At 50.5% G+C, this 17,975-nt stretch overlaps 1 protein-coding gene across 1 annotated transcript in view; it reads left to right on the top strand.

The window, feature by feature from the left end:
- The window catches only part of ST8SIA2 (ST8 alpha-N-acetyl-neuraminide alpha-2,8-sialyltransferase 2), a 57,416-nt gene extending 50,302 nt beyond the window's left edge, over positions 1–7,114 (top strand). Inside the window, exon 6 of the mRNA XM_031440506.2 lies at positions 5,527–7,114. Within this exon, the coding sequence (XP_031296366.1) occupies positions 5,527–5,812 (286 nt within the window). The 3' untranslated portion in view covers positions 5,813–7,114. The remainder of the gene's footprint in view (positions 1–5,526) is intronic.
- Positions 7,115–17,975: the final 10,861 nt, after the last annotated feature.

The following is a 17,975-nucleotide window of genomic DNA, read 5'->3' as shown; positions in this document are numbered from 1 at the left end:
TGGTCATACTTGAGGGTAGCCTGGCTTACTTGAGCAAGAGCACTGGCTAGGGTAAGCCTGGAGGCCTGGAGACCAGGAATCGGCCTTGAGCATGCCCAGGGCTTGACCAGATCTGCACTCCAGCCCTAAATTCTGAAACAATCCCCCGCTCCTCTCAGCTCTCCACTACCACAAAACTGGGAAGCTGCATCCTGAGGTGCTCGCCAGGGCACCAGAGCTCTTAAGTGCTCCCAGGGAGAGGACAGCAATGGGCTGTGGGACCCCCAGATTAGGGCTCCAGCTGGTGATGTAGATGATGAGAGACCAGGAGTCTGAGAGCCCTGCTCCTGGCTCTGCTGTTCATTTTGCACTGAGCATCACCAACTGGCAGCCTGTGAGGCATTCCTGTTCCTTAAGGGCGATGTGAACTTTATCCCACAAAGTGCCTTTAGTGTCACAGAGAAAGCCCTTCTGGTCCCTTTCTCCAACAGTGGCAGCCACTATGCTTGCCACATATGGAGCACAGGAGTCCAGGGAGAGGGACAAACGTGCTTTGGAGATAATTTTGGCAATCCTCATTTATTGCCATCCATGCTTGTAAAATATGGCGCTTAATCGTCTCGGCAATTGGGGTAACCAATTTGAAAAATAATTACTGCTTTCTTTAAGATTACTTTGCCTTCTAATTAAAACCTCCAGACGGGGATATTAAAGGTGCATTGTCAATACAGCATCCCGGATGCACCCAGCTAACCTCATTTGGGAAGGCAAAATTAATTAGTTTGTGTTTTAACACCCAGCTGTTCTCCTAAGGAAAGAAATCGTCTACAAGTCGGCCACGCACACAGTCTGTAAATTGGCCAGGGCGACTGAGGAGATATAAAGGAACAGGAGAGTGATTTGTTCCTGCATAACTCAGTCAGCTTCTGTTGCAAGCTGCTCATTAAACGCCACCCCCGTGTCCCCGTCAGACATCCGCTCAGGAGTTCTTGTTTACCCAGAGAGGCAGAATCGGAAATGAGAGGGTCCCTCCCTGCCACTGAGCTCTCAATTCATCTCGGAACCTTGTTTGCTGTTAACACCTTTCCAGTGAGCCTGTCTGGGCGGTAGATATAAGAGGCTGGGCGTTTCTATTCCTGTCCCAACCGGCCAGAGTCACAAAGCACTGCACTGCCAGCTTCTCCTCCTCTCTCCTTTTCTACTCCTTCCCACTTCTCAATTCCATTCGAGCCAAACATTTGCTGAGCGCCATGGAAGCCAGGATAATCAATTCTAGTTTATGCTACAATAACAATCCCCAAAACCCTTGTGGTTTGGCATCACGGAAGTTTATTTCTCATTCTCACCAAGTGGGATGTAGGTTGGCAGGGGCCCTCTTGCAAGCTGTGACTCAAGGATGTAGGATTCTTCCATCTTAAGCTGACACCATCTTCAGAGGAGGCGTTGGGGTTCCCAAGGCAGGAGAAGAGAAAGCTCTTGGGGAACAGTTGGCCCAGAAGGGACACCCTTCCTGTCACAGCCTATTGGCCGGAACTGGTCACATGAGCCTGGCTCGATTCCAAGGGGTGCTGGGAGATGCACCACACAGAGCGAGGTGCCTTTGAACCCCCTACAGTGTAAGGGGACTGTAAGGCATGGACCCCGTTCTGGGGGACATCACAGTACCTTTTCCAGTGGGAGCCCAGCCCAGATAGCAATGAACTATCAGCCTGGGTTGATTTGCATAATAGGAGCAGTGAACACAAAGCTCATGATAATAGGGGGAATGACTAACTCGATTTGAGCTGAGAAGAAGAGGGTGGAACAAAGCGAACATTTCCAGGAAGATGTGATTCATGTGCTTAGTTCTGGGGGGAAGAAAGAGAGTTCACCAAGGGGACAGGTGGGGGAAAGGCATAACCACCGGGAGGGCACCGCACGTGTCTGTGTAACTTCAGACCCACCTATGAGCTACTTGGATGTCCCCTGCTGATTCAATTCCTCCCTGCCTCTCTCTGGGCAGAGCATCAACAGCCTGAAAAGAAATTCATTTCTGAAAGCCTTACCCAGCTAAAGCCTTGCTATCAGAAAATAAACAAACCGCAAATCCCTCATATGGCATGTGGCCGGGGTTAGGGCTTGAATTTGCTCAGGGAGTGAACAGTCTGTGAGATGCTCTCATGCGGAGACTCTGCCGGTGGCTCGTGTGTCCCTGGATAATGTCAACAGCAATGGCGGCCAATTCATTCCCAGCCCCGAGGCCCCCAGAATCACCATGGGGTGAAAAAAGCCCAAGAATAGAAGCAGGAAGGCTGCATTTTATCCGAGCTCTAACTACCCAGCTGCGTGAGAAGTTTGCCTCTTCTCAGGCAAGTCACCCTGGACTCCTGCTTCTTCCTCTGTAAATTAAGAGAAGAGGACAAGTTCAATCCAGGATCACCCACAGATGTAGTCTGTTGACTCACCCAATAGAGATGCACATGATTTTTTAAAAATTTTTTAATTAGTTGTCAATATTTTAAAATCTGGAGAATTTGCATTAAAATCCAGATTTCTGATGCCTTTGAAAAAAATCAGAAAATTTGACACCCACCACCATACAGGACAACAATAAACTGGCTACCCCTATAGATGTCACAGTCCCCACTACTCCCTATTGCCTTGGCAACACTGAGGCCAGGTGTCAGTTTTCCTTACACACATGTCCCAACTCCCAGCTCACTCAGTTATATCCGCTGCCAGGCCACTGGGACAGATGAGTTAAATCTTACTTAAAACTCTATGACTATTCTTTATGCTTCCTTCCCCCCGCCCCCCTTCTTTTCTCTAAATAAGTCGCATTCTCAGGTTCTTTTTGGCAGAACCACCTATCAGTTAGAGCAGAGTTCTTAACCTTGGCTACCCATTTGAATTATTGCTGGTGGGGTGGGGGGAGGCAGTGGTTAAAAATCCCAGGGTCCAGGCTACACCTGGAGGTGAGACCCAGGATCAGTCCTCTTAAAGCTCCAGGTGATTCCAGTGTGCAGCCTAGGTAAAGAACCACGGAGTTAAAGCTGAGAGTGTAATGGACTAGCTCAGGCAGGGGTGAGCTCCCCGTGATGAGAGGTGGTTAAGACAAGGTGGATAAGCACTTGGCAAGGATTAGCTGCTACTCTTCTGGATACTTCTCCTCCGTGCACTCTCCCTGACCTCACCCCCCACCCCGAGCCCTCCGAAGCTCAGCTCAGCCCCACTGAGCATGTAGAGTACTGAGGTGGTCTAAGGAAGGGCTAGCTCCTTATCTAATTAGCCCCAGCCTCAGCCTCAAGCACCCCCTCAAGCCAGCACCTTGCCTCCTACATATTAGCCGGTATTAAAATTCTCGACCATGGCAGGAAGAAATAATGATGGTCTGCAGGATGTCCACCAACTCTTTTTCCTCTTATTTTTTTATTGGGCTTGCAGTTACTGGAGCCATTGTTCTGTTCTCTGCCTTTGTCCCCTCCATCTGATTCTGGGTTGGAAAATTCAGCTGCAGGGAAGTTTCTCAGCTCAAGACAGGATGAAATAGGAGGAGGTGCAAAGAAAGGGGTCTTCAACTGACAGGCCTGTGAAACGGCAGTAGTTGTGAAAGGGGGCCACCCGCAGTTCCTGGAAGAATCACGTTCACCTTGATTCTGGCCATCCGGGACGACAGCCTCCGTCAGCAAGGAGATCACCCTGGCCTGATAGACAGGTTGGGGTGGGAGGGATCCTGGCAACAAGTTTTATTATGTCGAATGTATGATTTACTGAAATTATGTGAGTTATTAGGGATCTATAACTTTGTCTGATGCAAAGGCTAACGCCACCTTCCAAAAAATAAAGGATTTAAGGTTGACTCTCTGAAACGTTTGGGGGTTCCTTTTTTGGAGCTGCAGAAGGACCCTCTGGCAAAAGGAAGGGCATACTTGGGCTTCTAGAAAATCTGCTCCCCCAGACTTTGAGCTAAAAGCCCTGTGAATAATGTAAAACAGTTTTAACTTTCAGCAGCTTGTAAGTGTTCCGCTAGGCATCCTTTTACTTTCTGGCATGAATCTGATTGACATGTGTGACTTCATAGTCACGTACATCGTTGTGCTGGGGTGCCGTGGGGAACTGCTCCCGCCCATGCTTCAGAAGGGGAGTGGATGGTTCTCACCATGGCAAATGGGAACATGTGGGATGGGGACCCACGGCTGTGTTTGAGTACAGAAAAATGCAGTGTCTGGTGTAGACACAGTAGAAAGGAGTTTGGGGTAAGGACTTACACCTTTCCACCAAGGTGTATGCATTGCATTTAAAGGGGTTCAGCATAGGGTAAGTGGAAGGTTTTACTAGAAATCAAGAGATTGGACCACACATCCTGGTAAGTTCTAAATCCAAGCAGGAGGAAAACCATGATGGAAAACAAAAGTGATGGTGAACAGAATGGATGCTTTCCCGCTTCCGGGGACAGTTCTACATGGTGATGGAACTTGGAGGATGTCTTGGCAATCCCTTGGTCTGTGCCCCATCATTGCATCAAAGTAAAAAACTTGGTCCAGCAGGGAGAAGTGGCTTGGTCAAAGTCACACAGTTGACAGAACTGTTGCTGAAACCCCCTCTAAACCTCTGTTGCTTAGTCTGTGAAATGGACATGGTTTTTTCCTCGCTGCTTTCTTGGTTAAGGTAAACGGAGATCGTCTGTGAGGCAGCTCAGCACCTCACTCAACACAGGAAGCCCTCAGCCTAAGGCTCTGCCCTTTCCACTCCCCGTGCCTCCTTTCATAGTCCTGAAAGATTCCTTCACAGAACTCAGCCTCACAGGGCAGACTGTCCGCTGACCCCCTCAGCTCTCCAGGGAAGCCACATGCGGTCAGAGATGGGCATCCTACCACAGAGGGTGGGGCATCCTATGGGCAGAGATGGGAAGGAAACCTGATGATGCCCAAGAGGCAAGGATGTCAGCCCCTCCCAAAGTCAGGCATGGCGATGGGCAGTGGGCCCGCTGCAAGAGGTGCCCCTTTATCAGGATCGGCAAACCAGAGCCAAAGCACCAAGCCGGGCCACACCCACGTCTGTGTCGTCTGTGGCTCTTTCGTGTTACAACGGCTGAGGCCAGGAGTGTGGCCAACAAGCCAACAATTGTTGACACCTGGCCCTTTATGGAGAGAGTTTGCCCGCCCCTGCTTTGGATGTCAACAGGTCTGAACTCAAGTCAAGGCCCTGTCCTTTCTACCCAGGCGACCTTGGGCAGGCATCTTCATCTGAACCTCATTTCTGCATCTGTACCTGCTCACAGGCCTGCCTCGTTTCCAAAAAGTCACGTACGTGAAATCACACAGCATAGGAGCCGTTCTGTTACTTAACAAACAGTGGCTGTCGGTCCTCTGTGAACAGGGAACCAATCCCTTGGTTGGTCTCTACAATTCCTGGAGTGGCAGGAGGCAGGCTGTGGGACAGGATAAAAACGTTCCTCTTCCTGGAAAGGATGATCCACAAAATCGTGGATTTGGGTTTTTTTTCGATTTCACAAACTCATGTGTTTTTTGTTTCTTTCTTACATTTTTTCACTTTTTTCTTTCCCAGATACTGGCTGACCAACAAAGTTCACATCAAAAGACCCACCACTGGCCTCTTGATGTATACCCTGGCCACGCGCTTCTGCAACCAGATCTACCTCTACGGCTTCTGGCCCTTTCCACTAGATCAGAACCAGAACCCTGTCAAGTACCACTATTATGACAGCCTCAAGTACGGCTACACCTCCCAGGCCAGCCCCCACACCATGCCCTTGGAGTTCAAGGCCCTGAAGAGCCTGCACGAGCAGGGGGCTTTGAAACTGACTGTCGGCCAGTGCGACGGGGCCACGTAAGATGGGTGCCCCGTGGGACTCAGTGGCTCACATTCCCTGCCGGCTACACCACAGGCAGATGGGAGTTGGGGTGGCACAAACTCTAGAACAAGCAGGCTAGTGGTTTTCTTTGTTCAAGTGTAAAACAGTGACCAGAATATATATATCTATACCTGCATATATATATTGACCTGAGTATTTATAACTGTGTGGTGTTCATCTAGCATTAGGCAGATCAGCCACAGGAAGAAGGTGTGGAGAACCCACCTGAATCAGACTGAGACTCAGTCCATCTTTGGGGGCAGAAGGACTCGACATGAAAAGAAGCCAGTCCCATGACATTGGATGACACGCTGCCTCCCGGGTTGGAGGCATCTTTGGGCTCATGGATGATCAGAGAGCCACCTGTTGGCCGCTGCCCCGAGCCTCTGAGAAATGTGGATTTTGGGTGAGCTGAGACCCAGAGGGGACCACTTGACCCAAGTGTAAAATGGTGCTGTTCCCAGGGAAGAGGGAGGTTGGAGTGTTCGGCCCAGCAAAGGAGCATGAGGTCAGCAAGGAGCCGAGGCCACGTCGGAGCTGAGGACCTTGTTCCATGAACTTAGAGTTTAACTGCCGTTGGGACGAACCATGGTTGACCCACCTGTCCCAGACAAGCCTCTGCAGCTCTGGAGAGAAGGCTGGAGAAGACACGATGGACAGGTCACATTCTGGCTTTGCAGGAACCCCCAAGAACCTGGGATGGAGCGGGCAGATGACACAAAAGGGCTGCGGTGTTCCAAATCGTGTCTTTGAAAAATCACAGCTTCCTCCTAAGGGTTGGCGCTCCAGCCCAGAATAAGGCAACAGAGTGTCCACAATGTGGTGGTGGTCCTTTCAAATGACTTGAGCCCGTCAGGGAGGAAGGGACCCTGGGCTCTCATGCTCAGGGTGAGCCTCCTTCCTGCCCTGTAAGGATGTCACATGAGGGACTGTACTCTTCCCTGCTGCCACCAGGGAAGCCACCACAAAAGCTTGAAAGGGCACTTCCAAGATAAATGTCATCCTTTTTAAAATATATATAATTGCCTTTCGGGGTGCCTCCAGAGCCCCGAGTGTAAGGCCTGGAAGAATTGTAAGCGTGTAGCTCCGTTTCTCTGCATCGTGCACTCCGTGGGGCCTCTGCGCCGAGACTGCTGCATCATTGTCACTTTCTTGTCACTTTCCTGTCCGGATGGTCACACCAGCTGGCACTGAGCTCCAACACTGAGGTTTTCAGCTATGCAGGGAGAGGTTCCAATGTCCATCCCCACTACAGAGGCAAGGATTTTAGAATTTGGCAAAATCCTCCCCCCACCAACATTAAGATTCAGAGTTAAGACTTTTTTTTTTTTTAACCCAAAGCCAAATGCAGTATCCAAATACTGGACATAATCTCCCCAGGGAAACCTGGGCTCGATGCCAGTAATTTAGGGGCTGGAATCACGGGTCACATATAGACAAGCATTAGCCAGCCTGACGTGTTGGATTTATCCCCTCGCCTGATAAAATAACAGTGTTTTAAAGTATATTTGAAAGATAAGTAAAAAACCATTATCTTGAAGGTGAAGGGAGTTAAGAAAAGTAATCAAGAACTGCTCCCAAGCATATGAAACCGGACATAATTGGTGGCAAATTCAGAGTAGGATATTTGCTCTAAATTGATGCCGGATGGGAAGCCCAGTGGCGGCGGTGGAAGGATGCTCAGAACCATTAACCCCACATGCGGCCGCTCCAGATCCAAACCCTATCACAACTACACGTCTCTGTGTTTCTTCCCTTGTTGTTCTTCTTGTTGAAGCTTGAAGACTGAGATTTGAGATTTGCATTATAAAATGAATATTAAAAAAAAAAAAAACCCAGCCCTAACAGCCTCTGTGGGAACAGAAGAGTTCAGACTTCTCACGAGAAGTGGAAATAATTAGTATCATATTTTACACTTCTCCAGGGCCTTTCACCGTGAGGCTCTCCAAGGCCCTGGAAGACATTTAATTTCTGAAGCTTGCAGTGCCCTGGGGAACAGGCAGAACTGCCAGCGGGGCCTCCGTGGATTAGCCAAGGCCTTGGGTTCCAGAAGGTTCCAGCGAGTGCAGAGAAGAGCCCGGTGTTGGGTCCTGGAGTTGGCCCTGCCCTCCCCATACCCACCAGTGCCCCTCCTGCAGGAGAGTCAACGAGCCAGAGGTCTTTGGAAAACACGGTTTTCTCTCTGTGTCTTCTTGATCTTGCTTCCTTACCCTGAAACTGATGGAGCTGAAGGGGAAAGAGCTCTGACTGCCTGCCCCTGGGTTCTCTCCAGGGAATGGCTGGAGACCCAGGACCATCCACACGTCACCATCCCCAGCCTGCAGGCCCTGTGCTGCCAAAACACTTTGACCGAGTGATGGCGGGAGCCCCAGGGCCTCAGTTTCCCCTCACTCTTCGCCTTTCTCCCTCTGGGCATGCACAGGCAGGAGGCAGCCTGACCTTTCCTCCTAGTCAAGCTCAATTGGACCAAGGTTCCACTGCCAGCGCTGGTGCAGCCCAGCTAGCCTGGGGCGGCCCCGAGGGGTCCCAGCCTGTACCTGGTCCCCAGGACCCTGACCCACTCACTGCCTTGTAATGACAGTCAGCCTCCTGTTGACCATCAGTGGCCCATCCTGAAGCCCCTCAGACTCTCTCCATTGGCTTCAAGCCTGCAAATGACCCCCGCTGTCAGCCTCCTCCTTCACTGAAGAGCTGGAGCCATCTGAAATCTCCTGATCGTGCCCTGCTCCCTTCACTTCCTCCCATTTCTGCGGAAAGAGCATCCAGCCTCTCACCAGTCCTCAACCACCCCTCTGCCGCCTCTGTCCTCTCTTTCCACCAACAGGCACTCACTCCACCCGTCCTGGCTCCTGCGGCCTCGTCCTTTCCCCGTCAGGCCTGGGAGGGGCTCCCTGGTGCTGGCCCTGCCCCTCTGCTCAACCTCCAAGCTCCTGGGACCAGCGACTCAGCCGTCACATCGAAAGCCCCCTTGTCATCACCAAGCTCTCTGCACCACTTGGCTCTACACAGACTCCTCCCGGACACTCCCTGTCCCCTCGGTGCCCAGGAGGCCACACTCGCAAGGTTTTTCTCATCCTTTCTCAATACCTTTTCATTGTTTATTTATATATTTATTTATTTATATATTTATGATTTATTTATTGACACCCTTACATTAATCTAAAAACTAGCCGAGGTAGATCCCACCATGAGTTCCCTCTCTCCTCCTAGCCCCACTTTTAGACCCTCCCCACCTTGGCCCCCTCTCCTGGCCCTCTTTCATCCCTACGTGCTCCGTCAGCCACCGCCCACCTTCCTTTGGCTCCACCCTCTTCTTCCTGCAGCCCAGCCCCTCCCCCGCATCCCAGGCTGGGATGGCGCGCTGCTCCTTGGTCATTCACCCTGTCTGCTCCCCGGCAGCACTCAACACCTGTGAAGCCAAGCGTATTATCTCTGCCTCCCCTTCCTCCACAATCCCTCCTTTTCCTGCTAGAAGACCCGCGATCCTCTCAACCTCCCCATTCTGAGACCCTAAAGTCACCTTCGTCCCTCCTGCACGAATTTCCTTGCTACTCCATCCCATGAGCACTAACTACCCTTGCCTTCCGGTCACTCGGGCAATTTCAGGAGCAGTCTTCTCTCCCGGATTGCCTCTGGGCAAGCTTGCATAGTCTCCAGTCCATCCTGCACATTCATAGAGATTTTTTTTATCTCCAGCTATTCACAAACGTTTAAAATACTGTGCAGGTCTTCATCTGTTACTACAGACTGTCCATTAAGGCCCCATTCTTCCTTTACACCCTGCACTGGTCCATCGAGAGTCATCGTCATTGCTGGAAGGGGTGCCTGGTTTTCCTGTCTCCGTGCCTTTGGTCTTGCTGTTCTCATCTCCTGGGATGCTCTCTTCTGTTTCCTTTGAGGCCCACACAGAAACCACATCTTTCATGAAGCCCTCCCTGACTGACCAACCACTGGGCTCTCTCCCTCCGCGGAACCACCGTAGCACTTTATTTGTACCTTTCTCACGGCACTTACCATATTCTGCCTTGTATTATAGTAATTGTGCACTTGTCCTATGACCGTCCTTAGATTGTAAGCTCGCCAAGGGCAGGGACCGTGTTTTATTCATCTGTGTCCATCACAGCACCAGGGGTGGTGCATAGCACACAGCAGTTGCTCAATAAATGTTTGTTGGATTAAATCCTTAATGCCTGTTGAGGGTTGTATAATGAAGGAAGTCATTTTGCATCTGTAATGTCACAAGAGCTTTCAAAAACTCAGGTGAGTTGGGAAGACAGAGAATCATTATCTGCAATATATAGGTCATAAAATTGAGGCAAAAAAAAAAAAAAAAAAAGAAAAGAAAAGAAACCCCACATGAAGCCAGAATTTGCATCCAGGTTTTCTTGTCCCCACTCCAGGGCTTTTTTGCTTATCCTTGTGGCTGGGTCACTGTAAACTGAAAGCTGACCCTAAGCACTGCCCTGGCTGCCACAGGTCTGGGCATCATCTTCACAGAGTCAGAGGAACCCCAGTGCGAACCCCCACTTGTGTGCCCATCAACACAGGCAAAATCTCACTCCTTTTTGGAGAGGACAAAAGCCATTCAGGTTTTACGGGGCCCAGGGGGTGGAGCTGTGGGACCTTATAAATCATTCCTGCTGCTGTTGTCACGGGTGGAAACCATCCGTCCAGATGGCAAAGAGACTACCGGCTCCAAGGGGCTGCTGTTTGATAAATCTCTTCATGCCTAATTAAGGCTTCCCTTCCAGACTGAACAGAACAGGAACAGGAATGAATGATGCCAGTCAGATGGGACTCCAGACACGCGTGCTGTCTCCTGAACGCCCTTAATAGCATCCCAATGACACTGACAGCCTGCCCTAGCCCGCCTGTCTCTCAGCAGCACTGCTGGCTGTCATCATCACGTCCCGTCTTCATCCTTGTCCTTTTGTTTCCCCTCTCCAGGGTTCTTTCCTTTGGCACCTGCCAGGAGCAGGGTGAGCCTGAAGAGTCAAGTTGCAGCTCTTCTTGGGGACCTGAGCCCTGCCCTGGGGCAATGTAGTGAGGTGACAAGAGGGAAGGAGGAAGTGGGGGACTCTATGCCGTAGAACAGGGGGCTGTTTTGGTGGTGGACCATTCACAGCATTGGGAGGTTTCCATGGTTATTGTCCAGAAGCAATGTTTTTGTCAACTTCGGGCTTCAAGATGAGGCTAGGAGTTTTATTTCCATCCTTAGTGGTCCAGAGGGTGGGGCCAGTTTCCACATACAGTGCATGGAGCTCTCCAGGTCACCCAGCGTGTCTAGAATCACCCCAGCTGTCTGTAGCCAAAGCCCAACAGAACCGCCCAGCAAGACACTGAAGGCCCCACCACTTCCTCAGCCATCCCACCTCCCGTTAGAACCTGGGGTGGGAAGTGGGGTTCCCAAGGGGTTCCAAGAACTATATCAAGAAACCGCAAATGCTCCAGCTGTGACAACATGTTCACATAGTAAGGAGGCTTCTCTAAAACGGGCCTGGCCCCAGTGGTCAGCAGCCGGTCATTGGAGAAGTAACAGACTATGAAGAGCTGACAGCCAGGCGGTGGGGAGACTGGCCCACATGGACGCCAGCAGGGCAGGCCCAGCCCCACAAGGAGTGCAGACTCCAGGGCCAAACACTGAGGTGAGTCAGGGTGGGGCTGGCTCCGCAAAACACCCCTTCGATTTAGTCCAAAGCGCCTTCATTTTCTAGAAGGAGGTTGTCACGGCGAAGCTTCTGTACGGAGTCTGGGAAGGGATGGCCGGCTCAGCACCTAATGGAAGTTGGCTTTTGTGAAGAAGAGCACTCTGGGAGGAGCTGTTTTGCTCAAGGAAAGCCAAGATTGTGCTTTTCCAACGGCCAGGGTTGGAGCGCGTGCAACACAGTGCAGTAACAGCGGTGGCCGACTCTCCTGCCCATGGGTACCTCTCGGCCAGAGCTCTGGGATGGGGACCCGATGATGCAAAAGCCGGCCACTCGAGAGCCGGGGGGCACGGACAAGACACTTGTCACCAGTGCTTTCTCAGCTATAAGATGGGGAAAACACCGCCCTACCTCCGTCCTGGACTTCCTGTGAAAATGCAAATAAAGGATGGGGGAAAGAGAAGCCCTGCAGGCGGAAGTGGGAGCAAATGAAATGCAGCTGTGAGTGTCAGAATTCTGCTCATCGAATTGTCCTGCTTAAACCTGTCAGCAGCTTTCCTTCACCCCTGGAAAAATGTTGGAAGCATCTTACCATGGCTTCCAAGGTTTTGAACCCTCCTCCCCTCTGGCTTCACTACGTTCCAGCCACACAGGCCTTTTTGCTTCTCCTAGAACTTTCTAGATTCATTCCAGCCTCAGGACCTTTGCACAGGCTGACCCCTCTGCCTGGAAAGCTTCTTCTCTGGCTCCCTGCAAGCTGCTTCCTCCTCAACTTTCAAGTCTTAAATTGAATGTCACCTCCTGGTGATTCGGTCCATGGTCTCCCTCCGCCAGTCACTCTACACATCACATTGTCCAGCTAGGTGCTCTTTGTAAGCGATCTGAGTTAGCTCACTTATTTTGTAACTCTCAGCCCTGAGAAAATTCATGAAAGATCCCAGTGCTCGGACCACCCCGGGACAAGTTTAATCGATATGCCCAGAAACCAATAAGGGACATCAGTTTTTTTTTCTTAAACTCATTCTAGGACACAGCCAAGATTAGGAAACACTGACCTATTCACTCCCTTGTTTATTCTCTGCTCGCCCTTCTAGAATGTCCACTGGGGACTCTGTTCCACTACAGTGTCCTGTGCCCTGAGGGGTGGAAGCGGCCACCTCCAGGGTAATGGTTAATGTCTCTTCTTGGGGTGCTGGCCACAGGCTGCAATGTGACTGCTTTCCTGGCTCTCTCAGGAGGCGTCGACATGCATGGTGACACTTTGTCCCCTGCAGCCCCTGGTAGATGGATAGCATTTTACCCCTTTAGCTGAGCAGCTGGATGAGTGTTTCCAGTCCCCTTCCACCTCCTCAGAGAACTTCATGACTTTTGCCTCACATGGCAAGCCCATCCCCGGCTCCACCCCAAAGACCTCGTCCAGCTCAGCTACATATTGGAATCACTGGGAGGCTTTTAAACCCACTGGCACCCGAACCCCGCCCCCCAGGGACTTGGAAAAAGCTGCGAGGAGTCCCAAATAATGGAAAGAACACCAGGGCCTCCTGAAGAGCAACAGGGATGGCTAAATGCTTTACATGGACCAGGTCATCTGACTCTCACAGCCACCCCTTTCCCGTGAAGGCTATTATTATTCCCACTTCACAGATCAGGAGACTGAGACAAAGAGGTTGGTTAACTTGCCCAAGGTCAGAAAGCTAGGAAGTGGTGGAAATGGGATTCAAACCCAAGTCCTCAGGTTCCCAAGGGGTTCAGGAAGCCCCTAAGCTTCACCTTGACCAGCATCCTTCAGTGCCTCGGGGGCTGCGTTAGCCTTGATGGTGAGTGCTGTTCCTGCACCAGTCCCGGCCGCCAGCCCCTGCCCACCCCAGCTGTCACTCCCAGGTCCACCGGGTGGAAATGCTCATTAGAGCAGTGACAGTGACAGGCGCTGGCTGCCCAGCCTCGGGCCCTGTAGACATAGCCGCTGCCTTTTGAACTTGGCGGCGAAGCTGGGACTCAACATTTCCCCTACACGTGCTGGGCCGCCTGGCCTGGTGTCTGGGGAAGAGATGGGGTAGGCGGCCAAAGCATGAAACCACTAGAAAACGTGGAATCGCCTTCTGGCAGAGCCCAGGCTGGAAATGCGAAGCCAAATTCTTGGCTGTGCCCTAAAATGAGTTTAAGAAAAGAAAACTGATGTCCCTTATTGGTTTCTGGGCATATCATTGCGAAGTAGAGCAATGAAGCAGAGGACAGAGAGGCACAGGCGACGAGCAAGAAGGCCACAGACACAGGGGGGGAATGGCCCTGGGGCTCTTCCGTGGACTCTGCCGGATGTCACCAGCTGTCCTGGCCGGGACTCTTGCTCCAACAGCCTGCCTCGAAATTAGGAATTCATACCAGGCTGGGTTACAGCAGAGAGGTGGCCTCCAGCCATGCTCCTTTGCTGCTTTGGTGAGACTGGGGGACTTCAGACCACCCAGCCCTAACCCCTCTTCCACAGCAACTGCCCGCAGCGCGGGGTGGGTCCAGCCAATTCATCCCCCGTCTGTTTCCTCAACAGTAAACTGAGAAGAGGAGACCTCCCGGCTCAGACGCCCTTGGGATTGAACCTGATGAGACACCTTGAGTCTTTCAGCCCCAGAGGGCAGGTGATGGATGCAGGCGACTCACTGCCTTCTTCTCCAGGCGCTCTCCCAGGCCAAGCGGGCAAGGACTAGTGCACAGTGAGTTCTCAGCTCCCCCACCCCAGCTCAGCCCACCTCCTTGCCTGTCTTTGCAGTGATTGGGAGCCCCGGCCAAGAGTAGGTGCCCAATACTGAAAGAATGCCTGTTGAATGAATGAATGAATGAATGAATGAGTGATCCCAGTTTCCCAAAAGCGCTTCTCTCTGGCTACTCACCAGATGGGTTCCCCTGGCCTCGGTTTCCATACCGGAACAAAGTAGGCAGGTTTCTCTGCCTCCCTCTATGGGAGAGCTGCAGGAATGGTCAGTCATGGAGCAGACAGATGTGGGTGTTGCATACCAGTCAGCACCCCTAATTTAGTGTCAGCACCCCTCAATTGCCTCCCCATTGCATTCCAGAAGAGGCACGTTTTCCCAGATGACTTGGTGTCCCTGCGTCAAGTAGTCTTAGAGTGGTCCATTTACTGAGTGTCTGGCACTTGTCAGCCCCCGCACTGGACAGCGCTGGGTCCTTTGCCTAGACCGTCCCCCTCCTCCATCAGCTCGCTAAGGTCAGGATTATCCATCCCTGTTTTTATGGAGAAGGGAACCAAGGCTCAGAGCTTGTCAGAGGGCTAGTAAGTGGCAGAGCTGTGCTTTAACCTGGGTGGAGAATTCCTTCCTTGAATCTCTGCCTCCCTCTCTGCACAGCAATTGGAGTTTCCTCGACCTCACCCCTTAGACAATCCACCTCCAGCCACCATTGGAGGGAAATGTACTCAAGCCTTAGAGGAAAATGGAAGCTCAGATCAGAGGAGCCATCTGAATAATACAGAATATTGAAAACGCTTCTCCCAACCCCAATCTGGTATGGGGAGCCATGAACAGATCCTGGGAGAGACACATCCCTGCTAATTGATGAAGTCTCTTTTCATATTTGCTCCCTTATATGGACTGATTTTTGCTGTGGAAATAAGAAAAGAGACTCAGAGTTTAAAACAAGGCTTTGTCTTTACTGAAAAGCTGCATGGAAGAAGAGGGTGAAGTGAATTCTCACAAGTAGAAACAGATTGTCAACCACATCTCCACCGCTGAGTGCATTGAAATCTCAGGCTTTCTGCTGTGACAAGGGACAGCCTGAGATCGTCTCTGAGAAGTGCCTTGCGGTCTGTATGAGAGGAGGGAGGTCATGCTTCTCCTCAAATAAGAGGAAGACAAATCTTATAATTTAGCCAACTCTAAAAGGGCTATTTGAATGGGGTGCCGATGACATTTATTTTAAAAGGGTCAGGAGGTTTGTCCAGTAAAACATTAAAGAGATATCATTTCATCACAATTATGGGTTTCTTCGTCCCACCACAGGTTATGTGGGTGCACCTCTGTCTATTATGGAGTAAATTTCTTTATTTCAATTACCTCTTCTCCACGAACAGGCTCGTGTGCGTCAGTATTAGAAAGATTTTTTTTTCTCCATTCAGGTTACATTTTTCTCTGTTCGTTTTATTCTGCTTGAGATCATTCTGCTGTCAAGAATTCCTTGTCCAGTGGCAGGGAAAGATAAATAATTTTAAAATCTCACTTCTCACCCAGATTCTATTACTTCCCATCCTCTCTTCCTGCCATGCATCTCCAGAAACTTGCCAGGAACAAATTTCTCCCACTCCAGGGGCAGCCAGGTGAGGTGTCCTTGTTTCATAACATTTCCATACAGGTTTGTCTCCCCCTCTGCAGTGGTGTTCTGCCCCCAGATGGTCCTGATGCTGGCTGTCCGTGTCTCCCCTACCAGCTTCAACTGATCCCTAGTTGTCTGGGGTTTGCCCGCTTTCAACTTGACGTTATTAACTTTCAAGCTGATACACGGAGGTATCCCAGCAAGTAAGTTGAAGTCCACTGCAATTTCCAAGGTGCCTCTTCAGAAGGTCTGTGATGGCCTCTGAAAGTCTGCTAGTCTCCAGTCCAGTCTTTCGGGAAATACTACAGAGTCTCTCAGGATTGCTGTCAACGGCATAGACTGTTCAGGTGGAGCTCAGCTTTCTCCTGATCTTTTTCCAGGACGATGGACGTCTCCTGACACCCTCTATTGGGAGTCAAACTGGACAGAGAAGAGGAGTTGAGGAGGAAGTCAATGGCAGCCCCATAAGTCACTGAACTGGGCTGCACTTTTTCTTCTGCCCGAGAAAGAAAAGGATACAAGAGGACAGCCAGATCACTGTGCACTGAAGCTCACCTCAAAAAGACTGTGGCAAAGGCAGAAATGGCCAACAAGCATTCCATCTGCTCACCACACTTCCCCACCCATTCTCAGTTAGACGGGACCTGACTGTAAGTAGATCTGGCCAGTTGACTGTAGGCAGAAGTGGCATAGAACTTCTGGAATAAAACAGAGGAACCAGTACATGACCATCTGGCTGTCTATTTCCCTACGAGGTGCACAAAGAGACTGCAGGATCCAGATGAAACAACTCCAGAATGATGGAACCTCCATCAATCTGGGTCCCTGAATGAGGACTAGAATTCCATAGCAACCTTCCCTGAGTAAGTTGTGTGCAAAATTAACCTTTATTGTGCTCAGCCACTGAGAACTGGAGATTGTTTCAAAACACAAATCTAGTCTCTCCTGACTAATACAATGCCCCCCCACCACACACACACAGAGTTTTCAAACACCATTTTGGTATACAGTAGTGAAATGTGAGCACTCAAGGATTATCAGGCATCTGGTCCATCACCCTTCCAACTGCATCTCTTGGTCAAAGTCTCTTTCCAGGAATCTCTAGGTCATATCTCACATCCATTTAACTCATGGGAAGTTCACAACACTGCCACTCAGCAGCCCTGGTTCTGCTGGCCCTGGTGCCTTAATTTCTAACTCAGACATATGTCAGGACATAGAGCACTGAGTCCTCCAATTCCAGGGAAGAACAGCTTTCTAGGTGGTCCTCCAGATGGCTCCTCGCCCCTACAGGATGTGGATTGGGGTATGGGTGGATTACACTGCATACCAACAATTCTCCCCCAAAATATCCTCACTTTCCAATTTCTAGTTTCAATTATTTTATACCCTTGAGATGGATGATGGACTGAGGGGTCAGGACACTGGTTCGAGGTCACCCCCTTTGTAAGCCATGCATAGATGTCTAGCTCCTGGCTTTGGAATTGAGGGTGTGTGCTTGACTGCTTTTGTTTTGCTCTTGGCCTTTGGCATCTCAGCTAGAAGAGAGATACGTTGTTTCAATATGCTGTTACAGGTAACGGTTCAGGCAGGTTGCTTGAAAGCCCATCCTATAGGTTCAGGCAATGTCAGAGACCTAGATTTGTAGAACTCTGTCCCTAAGGACCCAGAAAACAGACATCTGGTATCTCAAGAGCCATGATTATGGCTGATTGAAACTTAAAGAACTGTAAGAAGATGCAGGCCATACTTTAGCAATCTGAAACAAGATGAAATTCCACTATCTGCCTCTTGCTTCTGGCTCACAATCTTATTAACATCAGAATTCCAGATTAGCTGCATCTGTGTTTCCATGACATCAAATGGTCTGTGGCTAGAACGGTTCCCTAGCTAGGAAGTAAAACTGCACGGCAACAGGCGGATGGAAACAGGAGTTTGCACAGAGGCACTCCTGGTGTTAGAGAATGATTTGGATGCTGAAGTGCCCTTCTTCAGTCACTAAGCGGTTTCCAAATGGTGCCCAGGCTTTAAAGGTCAACTGTTGAACAAACTGAATCATAGTTACAAAATGTTATTGCTGGAAGGGACCTTGGAGACATCTGGAGCAGAACCAGGTAAGCGATCAGCATGCTCCCTCTCGGATCCTGGGCTCATGGCAAACACAGAATTCATCTCACCAC

The sequence above is a fragment of the Camelus dromedarius genome, chromosome 29, assembly GCF_036321535.1.
Source record: "Camelus dromedarius isolate mCamDro1 chromosome 29, mCamDro1.pat, whole genome shotgun sequence".
NCBI classification, from domain to species: domain Eukaryota; kingdom Metazoa; phylum Chordata; class Mammalia; order Artiodactyla; family Camelidae; genus Camelus; species Camelus dromedarius.
This window is presented reverse-complemented; position numbering and strand designations above follow the sequence as displayed.